Below are 17,580 nucleotides of genomic sequence, written 5' to 3'. Positions count from 1 at the left end.
CGAAACAACTGATTAGTTTGTCATTTAGGAGCAATTCAGAGGGAAGTTGAAAGTCAAACACAATGAATCATAGGAGTTGTTCAGCATGTAGACAGACACTTTGGCCCAATGTGTCTGTGCCAACCAAAGTGCCTTCCTGAGCTCATCCCATTTGTGTATATTTGGCCCAAATCAGAAAAGTAATGCAACATATGTTTTGCAGCTGCTCCATTTTTAAGATTTAACGTAGTTCCCTGTACTATTACCCTCCAGCAAGTCTCCTTAAACAGCAATTTCCACACCCACATGCTCTACGAGACAAAAGGACAAGGGCAGAAGGGCAGAAAGGCAGGAACACCACCACCTGGAAGCTGCCCTCCAAGCTGCACACCATCCTGACTTAGAAATACGTTGCCATTCCCTCACTGTTGTTCATCAAAATCTTGGAATTTTCTCTATTACAGCATTTTGAGAATACCCGGAACTCGAGGACAGTAACAGTTCAATAAGGCAGGGCACCATCACCTTCTTAAGCTCGTCTAGTGATGAGCAATGAAGTGCTGGCTCAGCCTGTAAAGCCCACATCCCTTAAGTGAATGAAGAGAAATAGACAGTCATGCAGCATGGAAACAGGGTCTTTGGCTGACTAAATCCACACTGACCATCAACCAAACCCACAATGTAATAAAGTATTTGCACTATTAACACTGATAAAATGAACTTTTGGACTAGGAAAGTAATGATCACCCTCTGACTATAGCCATCTGTAAATCTGAACAACTTCCACTCTCACCTGGAGATGATCTTGATGAGATTGTTCTTATGAAACAAGATGGTGAAGCAGTCAGAATTGTTTTAGGAGTGCTTGCTGCTTTGCGTTCTGGGCTAAAAGATACAACAAAAAATTGTAAATCCAAACAAAAATTAAAAGTAATTTTTGCTTCTCCTCCATTATTATTGAGGGGAGTGACATTTCTCCACCCTCCCCTCCCCCATGAGAATATGGTGGAATGAAAAAGCTTGTTGAGTACATTGAGTGCTTTTATGCATTAATCTAGCAGAATAAATCTAGAAATCTACATTTAACACACTTGGATTTTTCCTCACTTCATTGATACGAAAACTGTCCTAGAAAAGAATTTCGCTGATGAAATTATTGATACTTTTCAGTTTCCCACACAGATCATACCTAAAACTTGCAAGTTTTTACATATATTTATAAACAACCATAAACCATATATGGGGTAAATGACAACATTCTAATTTTAGTTACAGCTCTGAAACTGTTCTCCTGGAAAAAAATACACTCAATGGTTTTGAATTTCCTTTGCATTGCACAGTTCAGTTCCATGTCATTTCCACTTGAATTTTATTGAAATAAAATCTGGACAATCCAATCTTAAATTATTGTCTTTTTGAAAAAAAAATCCCCCATGCAAATTCGTAGCATCTCAGAATTAGCTTTTCCAATAGTAGAATTCTTAAAACTGGGAAACATGTAAGTAATGCTAATCAACCCATTTCCATTACCTCTTTTGCTTCAAGTAAAATTGTTTTTCTGCAAATGTAAATAAGCATTTACATCTAAAGGATATTCATCCCAATTAACAGAGAATTACTTTTAAAAGCCAACTTTTTTCCTTCTGACACATCCACAAAAAAGTTAACTAAATAACTGAGAAACAAGCATGGATTCCACATCACTGTAACATAAATGAAGGCCAAAGGACTTTCGCACTGAAATAGACCAAGAGAACATTCACTGGGCAAGAGGAGGAATCTATATCTCAGTAATGAACAGCCACTGGTCGAGGTGCACATAGGTGAACAGCCAGTGGTTGTGGTGCAGATAGGTACCAACGATATAGGTAAAAAACGGGATGAGGTCCTACAAGGTGAATTTAGGGAGTTAGGAGATAAACTAAAAAGTAGGACCACAAAGGTAATAATCTCCGGATTACTACCAGTGCCACGTGCTAGTTAGAGTAGAAATAGGAGGATATATCAGATGAATACGTGGCTTGAAAATGGTGCAAACGGGAGGGATTCAAATTTCTGGGGCATTGGAACCAGTTCTGGAGGATGTGGGACTGGTACAAACAGGACGGTCTGCCCCTGGGCTGGACTGGAACCAATGTCCTAGGGGGAGCGTTTGCTACTGTTGTTCAGGAGGATTTAAACTAATGTGGCAGGGGATGGGAACAAGTGCAGAGAGACAGAGGGGTGTAAAATGAGGGTAGAAGCAAAAAGTAGTAAGATGATAAGTAAAAGTGGCAGGCTGGCAAATCCACGGCAAAAATCAAAAAGGGCCACTTTTCAACATAATTGTATAAGGGCTAAAAGTGTTGCAAAAAGCAAGCCTGAAGGCTTTGTTGCATTCGTAACAAGGTGGATGAATTGAACGTGCAGATAGTTATTAATGAATATGATATAGTTGGGATCACAGAGACATGGCTCCAGGGTGACCAAGGATGGAAGCTCAACATTCAGGGATATTCAATATTCAGGAGAGATAGACATGAAAGAAAAGGAGGTGGGGTGGCATTGCTGGTTAGAGAGGAGATTAAGGCAATAGAAAGTAAGGACATTAGCTGGGAGGATGTGGAATCGATATGGGTAGAGCTGCATAACACTAAGGGGCAGAAAACGCTGGTCGGAGTTGTGTACAGGCCACCTAACTGTAGTAGTGAGGTTGGGGATGGCATTAAACAGGGAATTAGAAATGCGTGCAATAAAGAAACCGCAGTTATAATGGGTGACTTCAATCTACATATAGATTGGGTGAACCAAATCGGTAAGGGTGCTGAGGAAGAGGATTTCTTGGAATGTATGTAGGATGGTTTTCTGAACCAACATGTCAAGGAACCAACTAAAGAGCAGGCCATTCTGGACTGGGTATTGAGCAATGAGGAAGGGTTAGTTAGCAATCGTGTCGTGCGAGGCCCCTTGGGTAAGAGTGACCATAATATGGTGGAATTTTTCATTAAGATGGAGAGTGATATAGTTAATTCAGAAACAAAGGTTCTGAACTTAAAGAAGGGTAACTTTGAAGGTATGAGACGTGAATTAGCTAAGATAGACTGGCAAATGATACTTGTAGTGGATATGCAATGGCAAGCATTTAAAGATTGCATGGATGAACTACAACAATTGTTCATCCCAGTTTGGCAAAAGAATAAACCAGGGAAGGTAGTGCACCCATGTCTGACAAGGGAAATTAGGGATAGTATCAATTCCAAAGAGGAAACATACAAATTAGCTAGAAAAGGCCGCACACCTGAGGATTGGGAGAAATTCAGAGTCCAGTACAGGAGGACAAAGGGCTTAGTTAGGAGAGGGAAAAGAGATTATGAGAGAAAGCTGGCAGGGAACATAAAAACTGACTGTAAAAGCTTTTATAGACATATGAAAAGAAAAAGATTGGTTAAGACAAATGTAGGTCCCTTACAGTCAGATACAGGTGAATTGATCAGGGGGAACAAGGACATGGCAGACCAATTGAATAACTATTTTGGTTCTGTCCTCACTAAGGAGGACATAAATAATCTTCCAGAAATAGTAAGGGACCGAGGGACTAGTGAGATGGAGGAACTAAGGGAAATAAATGTTAGCAGGGAAGTGGTGTTAGGCAAATTAAAGGGATTGAATGCAGATAAATCCCTAGGGCCAGATGGTCTGCATCCCAGAGTGCTTACGGAAGTAGCCCAAGAAATAGTGATAATTTTTCAAAACTCTTTAGATTCTGGATTAGTTCCTGAGGATTGGAGGGTGGCTAATGTAACCCCGCTTTTTAAAAAAGGAGGGAGAGAGAAACCTGGGAATTATAGACCAGTAAGCCTGACATCGGTGGTGGGGAAAATGCTAGAGTCAGTAATCAAAGATGTGATAACAGCAGATTTGGAAAGCACTGAAATCATTGGACAAAGTCAGCATGGATTTGTGAAAGGAAAATCATGTCTGACGAATCTCATAGAATTTTTTGAGAATGTAACTAGTAGAGTGGATAGGGGAGAACCAGTGGATGTGGTATATTTGGATTTTCAAAAGGCTTTTGACAAGGTCCCACACAGCAGATGAGTGTGCAAACTTAGAGCACACGGTATTGGGGGCATGGTATTGACGTGAATAGAGAATTGGTTGGCGGACAGGAAGCAAAAAGTGGAAATAAACAGGACCTTTTCAGAATGGCAGGCAGTGACTAATGGGGTACCGCAAGGCTCAGTGCTGGGACCCCAGTTGTTTACAATATATATTAATGATTTAGACAAGGGAATTAAATGTAGCATCTCCAAGTTTTCAGGTGACATGAAGCTGGGCGGCAATGTTAGCTGTGAGCAGGATGCTAAAAGGATGCAGGGTGACTTGGATAGGTTAGGTGAGTGGGCAAATTCATGGCAGATGCAATTTAATGTGGATAAATGTGAGGTTATCCACTTTGGTGGCAAAAACAGGAAAACAGATTATTATCTGAATGGTGGCTGATTAGGAAAAGGGGAGGTGCAACGAGACCTGGGTGTCATTATACACCAGTCATTGAAAGTGGGCATGCAGGTACAGCAGACGGTGAAAGAGGCAAATGGTATGCTGGCATTCATAGCAAGAGGATTCGAGTACAGGAGCAGGGAGGTACTACTGCAGTTGTACAAGGCCTTGGTGAGACCACACCTGGAGTATTGTGTGCAGTTTTGGTCCCCTAAGCTGAGGAAAGACATTCTTGCCGTAGAGGGGGTACAAAGAAGGTTCACCAGATTGATTCCTGGGATGACAGGACTTTCGTATGATGAAAGATTGGATCGACTAGGCTTATACTCATTGGAATTTAGAAGATTGAGGGGGGATCTGATTGAAACGTATAAAATTCTAAAGGGATTGGACAGGCTAGATGCAGGAAGATTGTTCCCGATGTTAGGGAAGTCCAGAACGAGGGGTCACAGTTTGAGGATAAAGGGGAAGCCTCTTAGGACCAAGATGAGGAAAAACCTCTTCACACAGAGAGTGGTGAATCTGTGGAATTCTCTGCCACAGGAAACAGTTGAGGCCAGTTCATTGGCTATATTTAAGAGGGAGATAGATATGACCCTTGTGGCTAAAGGGATCAGGGGGTATGGAGATAAGGCAGGTGTAGGGTTCTGAGTTGGATGATTAGCCATGATCATACTGAATGGCCGTGCAGGCTCGATGGGCCGAATGGCCTACTCCCGCACCTATTTTCTGTGTTTCTATGTTTCTACTAGCTGGCTCTGCTTCAAATGCTTGCCTGAAACAAACAATACAGTAATGGTTGAGTTTTACATTCTGTTTCCAAAATTGAACTCATTTCTGCGTCTCTGCTTTCCTTCTCTCAGTAAGCAAACTTTCATAGAAATGCCACTGTGCTGTGAAAATCACCAAAAAGCATATATACTTTTACAGCGTTTATACCACCTATATTTTTTTTCATCATATACACCCAAGTTTTTCCAACAAAAATTCAAGATAAATGTTTGTACAGTTTTACCTGGATGTGTGGCTACTGGACCGAGAACTGCTTCTGGACTGAGAACTGCTTCTGCTACTAGACTGGGAAGAGCTCTTGCTGCTAGACTGAGAACTGCCCTTATTGCTGGACCGCGAACTAGTCTTGTTGCTGGACTGAGAACTGCTACTGCTGCTGCTGCTTTTGAATCTTTTCCGATACTTCTGTCTTGGTCTGCTCTTCTTTTGGCACTTCAAGGCAAGCTTGTAGTCAGAGATGATTTTCTGAATTTGTGTTTCAAATAAGGCAGATAACCTGAGTGTCATGCTGTATATCTGCAACAACAATTGCACTGGTAAGTATTTCACACCAAAGTAAAAAATCTGACAATCTTGTAAACTTGCCGCTAAATGCAATTATCCCATTATTTTCATACATTCAAGTTTCATTAGACCATTAGCAATAATTGTACTGATATTATATTTTCTCTATCAATACTGCACTAGGCCAAGTTTGTGGAAGTAGTAAAGACCATAATATTAAGGCAGATGTTTCAATTTGAAAGAAAGAACTAGGATAAAAAAAACTCAGTTTGATCTAGACTTTCAAAATCACTGAAAACTCACTTGATTTATAAGATGTGAAATATCTGGAAGAAACTTTCTGAACAAAATATCATTAATAGTATACTTATATTCAATATATTATGCTAGCATAAAGTGACATTCTCTTCACAATCAACTTAATATACAGCATTATTGCACTCAATATGAAAACTGTGTTAATTGTTTTTGCTAATTGATCTCCCAGTAAGTCCTGATGCAGGATTTCAACCTGAAAATGTGACAATTACTCCCCCGCAACACAGATGCTGCTAAGAATGCAAAGTTCCTCTAGCAAATTGTTGGTAGGTCAAAAGTTTCCAAAACAAAGTACTCCTTTTACCCTTGATTTTTTGTTCGGTGTGTAAGCTTTGGCATTGCTGAATATTAATCGAACATCCTTGCAAAACTCCAGTGGAGTTTCATAATTCTCCTCTTCAAGGGTTTCTTTTACTGTGTTAAAATCCATTGGAGTGTCTATGATATCCTTGTAGTCCTACAAAGGAAATTAGAAGCATAAGCACATATGCCAGCTGAAAGATGCTTGTTTTCATCAAATAAAAAAATCTCTAATTACTATTATTTTCATTTGAACCTGCAGAGTTCCATGTATTATTAAATTCTTTTTACTCCACGGGTAGCTAAATTTCAAGAACCCATTTACTTCAAGTTAATTCTTATAAAATTTACACATTTGTACGATTGTACATGTGCATCTTTGTACTAAGACAATGGCACCAGCTTATCAGAGATAAGCATTGACTTATCAGAGATAGATAGCATGGCTTTGTGCAAGAAAGTTGATTGAGCTTTGCTGAGTTGAGAGATAGCTGATTAGGGTAAGGCACTGGATGCTGTCTAAATGTACTTGAGGAAAGCTTCCAACAATGTTCCTCACAGTAGGCTGATCTGGAAGATTAAAGACACATAGGGTCCATGAAGATTTGGTTGACCGAATTCAAAATTAGCTTGGCCATTGAAGGCAAAATTGTGGTGAAGAGCTGTCATTCTCAATGTAGGTCTGTGATTAATGGCATTCAGCAAGCATCAGTGCTGATATCCCTGTTGTTTGTGATGTATATACAAGAGATTTTTATAAAAACTTAGGTGGGCTGATCAGTAAATTTGCAGATGGCATGCAACAGGCAGAGTTGTGAACAGTGAGAGAAGTTGCAAAGAACTTATTAGTGTACAGATCAGCTGGAAACCCTGCCAGAAAAACTGTTTCAACTCATACAAATATAAGGTGTCAGACAACGGAAGGTCAAACGTAAAAGGAGAATATAAAGAGCAGGATCCTTAGAAATATGGATGTCCAGTTGGAGCTTGAGGTGTATCCATGCACTCCCAATGGCAGTAAGGAAGGCATACAGCTTAGTTAGCTTCATCAGTTAGACTGTTGTGTATAAAAGAAAGTAAGTCATGTTGCATCTGTGTAAAACTCTGGTTAGACAACATCTGGAATATTCTGTGTTCTGGTCACCACACTACAGGAAAAACATGGAGGAATTGGAGAAGATACAGATGAGGTTCACCAGGATGTTATTTGGTTAGAAAACATTAAATATAAGGTGAAGTTGCGGGAGCATTGGAGGCTGAAGGGGGACCCTAATAGAAATACAGTGGATTCTGGTTAATTGGACAATCAGTTAATTGGGACAGCCACTTATTTGGGACAACTAAAAGAACAAAGCAAATAGAGAAAATAGACATGATTCCCTCCATTTATTATGCTGCTTAACAGCGGCGTAGTAACAGAAGACTATTGCCAAACAATTTCTAACTTGCAAATACAAAATAATCTGCAGATGCTGGGATCAAAGCAACACGTACAGTACGCTGGAGGAACTCAGCAGGTCGGGCAGCATCAGTGGAAACGATGAGTCAACTCATCATTTCCACTGATGCTGCCCGACCTGCTGAGTTCCTCCAGCGTAGTGTAAAAATTTCTAACTTCTGTCAGTCCTGCACACTTGAGTGGACATTAGCCTCTACATCATGCTTATAGTCAGATAAGTATTACACAGAGATAGACCCTTCAGTCTATCTAGTCTGTGCTGAGACAACTGCCTTGTCTCATCAACCTGCACTGAGACCATAGCCCTCCATACCATTACCATCCAGGTATCCATCTAAACTTCTCTTCAATGTTGAAATCGAGTTTGCACGCACACTTTCACTGGCAGCTCATTCCACTCGCACACAACCCTCTGAGTGAAGACGTTTCTCCTCCTTCCCTTTAAACTTCTCACCTTTCACCCTTAACCCATGACCTCTAGTTGTAGTGCCACCCAACCTCAGGGGAAAGAAGCCTGCTTGCATTTCCCTATTTCTACCCCTCTCTCAAATCTCCTCGCAGTCTTCTATGTTCCAAGGAATAAAGTCCTAACCTATTCAATCGTTCCTTACAACTCATCCTTGTAAACTTTCTCTGTACACCTTCAACTTTATTTACATCTTATTTATCTCAGTGACTAAAACTGCACACTATAGAGTGAACAGTTTTTAAATTGCATCAGTTGTGTCTGTGATCAAAAATCGGTGATTAAATAAGTAGTCAGTCAGACAATTCAGAATTTTTTTGCTCAGTATCGTTGTTTCACACATTCAGACTTGGAAATATCAGAAATGCATTCGACATGATGGAACGAACAGTTCTTAAATAGCAAAAAAGATAAAAATCTGCAGATGCTGGAAATACAAGCAACACACACATAATGCTAAATGCATAATGCACACACATCAGCAGGTCAGGCAGCATCTATGGAAAAGAGTACACAATCGATGTTATGGGCTAACACCCTTCAGCAGGACTGTCAGTTGCGTGTGTATGTGTGATGTTATCTATTTGGGCTGATGGATGCAGATTCAAAAAGCAGTGATTTTTGATCATTTTATTTGTTTATTCTGACTTTATGGAGGAAGGCAATAAAGCTAGTCCAATATCTGCACAAGGCTCCTGCGATGATTTTGTTCCTTCAGTTACAAGGGCACAGCAGCGATGATTTCTTCTGAATTGAATTGAATTGACTTTATTTCTTACATCCTTCACATATATGAGGAGAAAAAATCTTTACGTTATGTCTCCATCTAAATGTGCAATGTGCAATCATAGTAATTTATAATAATTTATAATAAATAGAACAGTCAATGTAATATAGATGTAAGGGGGTTTCGTCTTTTATGTTACTATGTAGGCTAACTAAAATGGCTTCTTTGTTATGTTATACTTGGGAATGCTTCTTTGTTATGTTAAATGTTGAGAAAGTCCTCCCGCTAGCAGTTTGTTGAATCACATTACTGATAAGAAGATGTTATGAGCCAATTGGGATAGTTGTTATATTTTTGGTGCATCTGTAAGATATTGTATGCGCGGGGTTTTGGGGGAGAAGGCGGGAGAGAGAGAGAGAGAGGGAGGATGGACCAGGTGCTGTGAGGTCCGCTAACGGGGTTGGACCCCGAGCAGGGCGTCTGGTGAGGAGAGGAGACGGAGACGGAGATAGACTCCTGTGGAGTGTCTGGTCGACCACCGTTGTTGGTCCCAGGCGGCCGGTCAAGGTGGTCCGAGGGATCGCAGGGTGAAGAAGAAGGGTCCTGAGCTCCAACTGTTTGCGCATGAAGAGATTGAACTTTGATAAGTGTGGCGCCTTTTATTTTCCTTTTATATTTTATTCTCTATTAATTATATAGTTCCAGTAGTATCTATAAATTGTAAATCATTTAATCATATCTGGTTTATTGTCTGTTATTTGGGCGGGGTGGGGTACATCACACAGCATCCACAGAAACTAATTACCTAGTTTGGCGGGGCCGAGGGCTGTTTCCCTAGACGACAGCGAGCTGAGCGACCCTGAGGCTGGCCAGGGGGGCTACATTGTGGGGGCTCGTCCGGGATTGGGGCTACTGGTATGCTGCGTGGGTGCCCTGTTTAAATCTGTAATGTGTGTCTCTGTGGGTTATTTGCTGGTTATTGCTGTATGCATGGTGGGTGCAGACTTTGTTCGAGTTCAGGCTGCCATTGACGAGTTGGAGGTGGCACTTGGGGCTGTCCATGCTGTTGGGAGAGAGAGGAAAGAGTGGTCTGATTTGGAGGTAGTGTGTGCGAATAAATGTTCTAGCTCTGGCAGGCTCCGCCTGGCCCTTGGGATAGTGCCCACCTCAACAGGGACAGAGGCGTGCAAGACGTGGGAAGAGCAGATCTCTCAGTTGTTAGATGAGTGGCAGTGCTCGGTTGAGGGAGAGCGACAGGGATTGGTTGAAAGTTTAAGTAGGCATGCTGGTGTTAGAGCTGTCAAGTTCACTTACACCGTTCTGACGAAGGCCAACAGAAAACCGAGAGCCCAGGGAGGGGAGTTTGACTACACTCCCGAGGAGATGAAGAAATGGAGGACAGATCTCGGAAAAGGGAGGCGGACGCTTGAAAGGAACCTGACGATGACTATCGACAGATTAAATGAAGTGAAAAAACTGAAAGTTGACCTGGAAGACGTCCTCAGGAAGAAAAAAATGCAGGCTGAACATCCTTTAACTGCTGCTTTTCAGGTCAGGGTGGAAGAAACCGGTGGGGTAACTGCGTCCCAGATTGAGATGGCCAAGAACCCGGAGTCAGAACTGCTGAAGCTGTGGCGAGAGTTGAAGGAGTCCCCGAAGAAGCTGACGTCTCGACTGCAGGAGGCTGAAGGGGTAGCCCCGGCTAAATGTTTCAGTTTGGAGAAACTTAAACAACAGCTACCGATCAAGGGAATGAGGAAGAATACAGATTCGAAGGATGATGTGCTGGATATGTGGTACATGCTGCCTCTCGCTACCTTCCCCGTGATTGAGGAAGAGACCTTTGGCCCTTCTCCCACTGAGTCAGGTGTAGTGGGGAGGGCTAGCTGTGGGCAGTCTGAGTTACAGCAGGATCGGGAAGGAAAAGAAGCGGGGCCCCAGACACGGGACAGGGAGCTCCAAGCTGTAATGGTGGCCTGAGTGAGAGATGAGTTGGCAAGCCGGCCCGAGGTATCCCTAGTAGTGTCTGAGCCTTTTGGGTTTAGGTGAGGGGGTACAGAGGTCTCCGAGGGTTAAGAAGCTCCCAGATAGGTTGGCCTATGTAGTGCCCGTGGGACGGGCGTAAGGTCCACTGTTTGGGGAGCACTATCACTGTGTGTATCTGTGTATGTGTGTGCTGTGTGTCTGCAGGACTGGTTGGCGAGTTATTTAGAAGTCATGAGGACATGACTTTATTTGGTGGGGGGGGAGTGTAAGGGGGTTTCGTCTCTTATGTTACTGCGTAGGCTAATTAAAATGGCTTCTTTGTTATGTTATACTTGGGAATGCTTCTTTGTTATGTTAAATGTTGAGAAAGTCCCTCCGCTAGCTGTTTGTTGAATCACGTTACCGATAATAAGATGTTATGAACCAATTGGGATAGTTGTTATGTTTTTGGTGTATCTGTAAGATATTGTATGCGCGGGGTTTTGGGGGAGAAGGCGGGAGAGAAGACGAAGACAGACTCGTGTGGAGCATCTGGTTGACCACCGTTGTTGGTCCCAGGCAGCCTGTCGAGGTGGTCCGAGGGGTTGCAGGGTGAAGAAGAAGGGTCCTGAGCTCCAACTGTTCGTGCATGAAGAGATTGAACTTTGATAAGTGTGGCGCCTTTTATTTTCCTTTTATATTTTATTCTCTATTAATTATATAGTTCCAGTAGTATCTATAAACTGTAAATCATTTAATCATATCTGGTGTATTGTCTGTTATTTGGGCAGGGTGGGGTACATCACACAGCATCCACACAAACTAATTACCTAGTTTGGCGGGGCCGAGGGCTGTTTCCCTAGACGACAGCAAGCCGAGCGACCTTGAGGCTGGCCAGGGGGGCTACATAGAGTACACTCAAGTCAGCATGAGTTCATCAGTCTGATGACCTGGTGGAAGAAGCTGTCTTGGAGCCTGTTAATCCTGGCTTTTAAGCTACGGTACCGTTTCCCGGATAGTAGCAGCTGGAATAGATTGTAGTTGGGATGGCTTGAGTCCTCAATGATCCTAAGGGCCCTTTTTACACACCTGTCCTTGTAAATGTCCTGAATCAATACTATTAGGAACTAATAGAAAGTTTTAAGATACTCGTAGTGTTGGTGTTCTAATTTGTTTTGCATATCATTTACAGTAAATCCACAATTTGTTACTCAGTTAAACGGCAGTTTGTCTTTGATATGCCTTTTAATTATTTCCATGAAACTGGCTAATTGGGCAGCTGCTTAAATGGGCCAAAATGTACTCTCCCCAATAGTGTATAAGATGATCACAGGCATTGATCATGTGGCTAGTCAGAAGCATTTTCCCAAGGCTGAAATGGTTGCCACAAGAGGACACAGGTTTAAGGTGCGGGGGAGTAGGTATAGAGGAGATGCCAGGGGTAAGTTTTTTAACTCAGAGAGTGGTGAGTGCGTGGAATGGGCTGCCGGCAACGGTGGTGGAGGCAGATACAATAGGGTCTTTGAAGAGCCTTTTAGATAGGTACATGGAGCTTAATAAAATAGAGGGCTATAGGTAAGCCTGGTAATTTCTAAGGTAGGGACATGTTCCACACAACTCTGTGGGCCGAAGGGCCTGTATTGTGCTCTAGGTTTTCTATGTTTCTACACACTATGTCCTAATTAACCAAAATCCACTGTATATAAAATTACGAGAGGAATTGAGGATTTGGTCAGACCATAGTTGGAGTATTGTGAGCAGGTTTTGGGCCCCATATCTAAGAAATTATGTGCTGGCATTTTAGAAGGTCCCAAAGAAACTTTGCAGAGAGTTTGATAGCACTTAGCCTGTATTTGGTGGAGTATAGAAGAATGGGGGAAGGGGAGATCTCATTGAAAACAACTGAATGTTGAAAGTCCTAGACATAGAGGACATTTGAGTCTGTGGTAAAGAAGGCAAAAGCAATGTTGGCATTTATTTCAAGGGGAATAGAATATAAGAGCAAGGATATAATGCTAAACCTTTATAAGACATTAGTGAGGCATCACTTAAGAGTATTGTCAACAGTTTTGGGTCCCAAATCCAAGAAAGCATGTATTGCCATTGGACAGACTCCAAAGGGGGTTCACTAGTATGATTCCAGGAATGAAGGAGTTAACATATGAGGAGTGTTTGGCGGCTTTGGGCTGGTACCCACTGGAATTTAGAAGAATGTGGATGATCTCATCAAAACCTACCAAATGTTGGAAGGACTAGATAAGGTGGATGTGGAGAGGATGTTTCCTATGGTGGGGGCATAGCCTCAAAATTGAGGGGTGACCTTTTAGAACAGAGGAAAGGAGGAATTTTTTTTAGCCAGAGAGTGGTGAATCTATGGAATGCTCTGCCACAGACTGCGGTGGAGGCCAAGTCCGTGGGTATATTAAAGCGGAAGTTGATAATTTCCAGATTGGTCAGGATATGGCAAGAAGGCAGGTATATGGGGTTAAGCGGGATCCGGAATCAGCCATAATGGAATGGCGGAGCAGACTCAATGGACTAAATGGCCTGAAGTGGAGGTTGGTAGGTTGTTGATTAGTAAGGGTGTCAAAGGTTACAGGGAGAAGGCAGAAGAATGGGGTTGCGAGAGAAAATAAGTCAACCATGATGGAATGGCAGAATGGACTCAATGGACCAAATTACATAATTCTGCTGCTCTGTCTGATAGAATAGACCAGCAGATTTTCCCCAGAATGGAAATATCAAATACAAGAGGGCATAACTTTGAAGTAAAAGGGGCATAGCTGAAAGGAGATTTATAAGGCAAAGTTTCATTTTACCCAAAAAATGATGGGTGCTTAGAATGTGCTGTCGGAGGAAGTGGTGGAAGGAGATACAAAAGCAAGCTTTAAGAGGGATTTAAACAGACATGAACAGGCAGGAAATGGAGGGTCATAGGTGATATGCAGGCAGATGGGATTAGTTTGGACTAATATCATGGTCTATACCTGTTCCTGTTTTGTACTTTTCTATGTTCTTTGCTCCAGATGCAGAAATGTTATAAATACAACCTGAATCTGGACTCAAACTATAATCAAAATTAAAGCAATAAGGCTCCATTGCATAGAATTTCATTCCAGTTTGCTGTGAAAATTACCTTAGATTTTTATGCTCATTTTAGGTAAATAGATTTAACACTGATATGAATTAGAGTGAATACTTCATACAAATATCAATGTACCCATCCAAATAAGTGGGCAACATCAGCTGTCATGAACTTTTTTTTTACCTCAATCAAAATCACTACTTTTTAACTCTGCTATTGCATTTGACTCATTCATCTGGCCGAGATTAACTAACTAATTAGAATTTTGCCAAGTAATGTTTTGTTTCTTTAATTAAACTTAACAGTAAAAATTAAAATCACATTAACAAGTCCACATAGATCTTAAGAAGCAGGTTTAAAAAGTGCACTGCTCTGCAAAGGAAAGGGTTATTACACCCTGAATTTGTGGCTATCCTGCTGATTGATGATCAACAGTAATCCCAAAATAGCTTAAAAAAACATTTTTTTAAATCAGTGTACAACATACAGGATAGGCGAAGAGGTCCACTGGCTGTCTAAAAGGTTCAGAATCTTCACACTGAAATACAAGATTCAGAAACTCCCTACATTGTTCCTTCCAAGCATTCACATCAATGTTTAATGGTGGTCTTCTATTCAACTGCCTTGGGAGCCGACACTGTAAAAAAAATCAATTAAAAACAATTATTTTGAGCAGGGGAAAATGTTGGCATTGAATTAATACAGTTAAATAGGACACAAGATGTTGTATTTGAATATGCATCATCTTGGGAAAAGGATGGTGCAGAAAAATTACCTCTGCCTCTTTACCAATTATAACATAAAATAGCTTCAGAATAAGGCATAGAAAATGGAGAAAAATCAGCAGCATCACCACACAAGTTGCAAGTTTTAGAGAGTGAATATGTTATTCTTCATTCCAAGCATAATGCCACAATGCTATAGGTCTCAAACACTCAACCATTCCCACAAGCATAGATTAATGAATTATCCCAGAGCTTAAGAGTACAGTGGACTCCAGTTAATTGGGCCATTGGTTAATTGGCAACACTTATAACAAAAACTAATTGAGAAAAATAGCTGGGATTCCCTTCCTTTATTTGGGAGACTACACCACTTAATTCGGACAGGAGACTGTTGATGAACAATTTCTAACTAGTGTCAGTTGTACACTTGCATGGCTTGGTTTTTAAAATAGCCTCAGTTGCGTATGCCTGTGTTCAGAAAAATACCGATAGTTGGCAAGAAATACACAGTAAAACAACTTAGAATTGTTTTGCTCACTGCAGTTTCAGGAATTCAGGCTTGGAGATGCCAGAATGGCTGTGAGTGAAAATGAAATGATTTCACTACTTCAAAAAGTTAGGAACTATGAAGAAGTTGAAGGTATCGACAATCAACTTGAGGAAGATGCAATTATCGAAAACACAGAATGAAGGCTGTCCATTATCTACACTAGTTATCCACACTAATTTTGTTCATTTACAGTCAATCAAAAAATATGGCAATGTACATTGGACGAATTCCTCCGTCAATAGAAACTAATAAAAGTTTTACAGTACTGTAGATAATGTTCTAATTTGTTCCGTATTTCATTTAATTACATAATTTGTAACTCAATTAAACAGTAGCTTGCCTGTTTTTTTTTATACCTTTTTAACTATCTGCATGAAACTTTGGCAATTTGAGGCAGCCACTAAATTCCGCCAAAATATACTAGACCCATGTGTTCCAATAACTGGAATCCTCTGTATTCTTATATAAGAAATACATGAACTTAAATGAAAGAAAGACAGTCTAATAAAATAGTAAAATAATGCAAGAAAGTATTTTTTAAAACTTGCATTTGTACACTCACTATTGTGTCTGAGGAGGTCCCAGGAGCATCAGAATCCAACTCTGAAACCTAATTATATTTAAAAATAAATTGACAATCTAAATAACTCAAGGTTAACATTTTAATATTTCACAAATAAATTTATTCAGGCATGTTTTGAAAACTATATTTGTCACTTAACTGCAAGTAGCTGTATGTGACTTGCTGCAGTCAAATAATGTGCAAAGTAACACACACAAAATGCTGGGAAAACTCAGCAGGTCAGGCAGCATCTATGGAGAGGAATAAACAGTCCATGTTTCAGGCATACAACTTTCATCAGGACTGGAAAGGAAGGGGCAACAAGTTAGATTAAGAAGTGAAGCGAGGGGAAAGAGTACAAGTTGGCAGGTGATAGGTGAAGGCGAGTGAGAAGAAGGATGAAGTGATAAGCTGAGAGGTGATAGGTGAAAAAGAAAAAGAAAAAGACTAAGGAGCTGTTGGTAGACCTGAGGAGAGCTAAGGTACCGGTGACCCCTGTTTCCATCCAGGGGGTCAGTGTGGACATGGTGGAGGATTACAAATACCTGGGGATACTAATTGACAATAAACTGGACTGGTCAAAGAACACTGAGGCTGTCTACAAGAAGGGTCAGAGCCGTCTCTATTTCCTGAGGATACTGAGGTCCTTGAACATCTGCCGGACGATGTTGAGGATGTTCTACGAGTCTGTGGTGGCCAGTGCTATCATGTTTGCTGTTGTGTGCTGGGGCAGCGGGCTGAGGGTAGCAGACACCAACAGAACCAACAAACTCATTCTGAAGGCCGATGATGTTGTGGGGATGGAACTGGACTCTCTCACGGTGGTGTCTAAGTTGCATGCCACCTTGGACAATGTCTCCCATCCACTACATAATGTACTGGGTGGGCACAGGAGTACAGTCAGCCAGAGATTCATTCCACCGAGATGCAACACAGAGCGTCATAGAAAGTCATTCCTGCCTGTGGCCATCAAACTTTACAACTCCTCCCTTGGAGGGTCAGACACCCTGAGCCAATAGGCTGGTCCTGGACTTATTTCATAATTTACTGGCATAATTTACATATTACTATTTAACTATTTATGATTTTATTACTATTTATTATTTATGGTGCAACTGTAACGAAAACCAATTTCCCCTGGGATCAATAAAGTATGACTATGACTATAAAGTCTTAGAAACATAGAAGCAGAGAAAAACTACAGCACAATACAGGCCCTTCGGCCCACAACGCTGTGCCGAACATATACTTAGTTTAGAAATTATCCAAGGTTACCAATAGCCCTCTGTTTTTCTGAACTCCCTGTACCTATCCAGGAGTCTCTAAAAAGACCCTATTGTATCTGCCTCCACCACCAACACCGTAAGCCCATTCCACACACTCACCACTCTCTGCGTAAAAAAACTTACCCCTGACATCTCCTCTGTACCTACCTCCAAGCACCATAAAACTGTGCCCTCTCATAATAGCCATTTCAGCCCTGGGAAAAAGCCTCTGACTATCCACGTTATCAATGCCTCTCATCATCTTATACACCTCTATAAGGTCACTTCTCATCCTCCGTCACTCCAAGGAGAAAAGGCCAAGTTCACTCAACCTATTCTCGTAAGGCATGCTCCCCAAACTAGGCAACTAGATAAGTCTCCTCTGCACCCTTTCTATATAG

At 41.4% G+C, this 17,580-nt stretch overlaps 1 protein-coding gene across 4 annotated transcripts in view; it reads right to left on the bottom strand.

Moving 5' to 3' along the window:
- brwd3 (bromodomain and WD repeat domain containing 3) overlaps positions 1-17,580 on the bottom strand; it is a 278,952-nt gene that overhangs the window by 29,374 nt on the left and 231,998 nt on the right. For 3 of the 4 annotated variants that reach the window (XM_063060431.1, XM_063060433.1, XM_063060432.1), the window contains exons 34-38: positions 15,915-15,962; positions 14,565-14,714; positions 6,380-6,532; positions 5,477-5,769; positions 773-864 (exon numbers count right to left, since the gene is read on the bottom strand). In XM_063060431.1, coding sequence (XP_062916501.1) covers positions 773-864; positions 5,477-5,769; positions 6,380-6,532; positions 14,565-14,714; positions 15,915-15,962 — 736 coding nt within the window. Of the gene's footprint in view, positions 1-772; positions 865-5,476; positions 5,770-6,379; positions 6,533-14,564; positions 14,715-15,914; positions 15,963-16,074; positions 16,166-17,580 lie in introns of those variants that run through there. The other variant, XM_063060434.1, reaches the window with a different exon arrangement.

This window comes from Mobula hypostoma, chromosome 10 (genome assembly GCF_963921235.1).
Source record: "Mobula hypostoma chromosome 10, sMobHyp1.1, whole genome shotgun sequence".
NCBI classification, from domain to species: Eukaryota; Metazoa; Chordata; class Chondrichthyes; order Myliobatiformes; family Myliobatidae; genus Mobula; species Mobula hypostoma.
The sequence above is the reverse complement of the archived record's forward strand: the minus strand, read 5'-3'. Positions and strand labels throughout refer to the sequence as shown.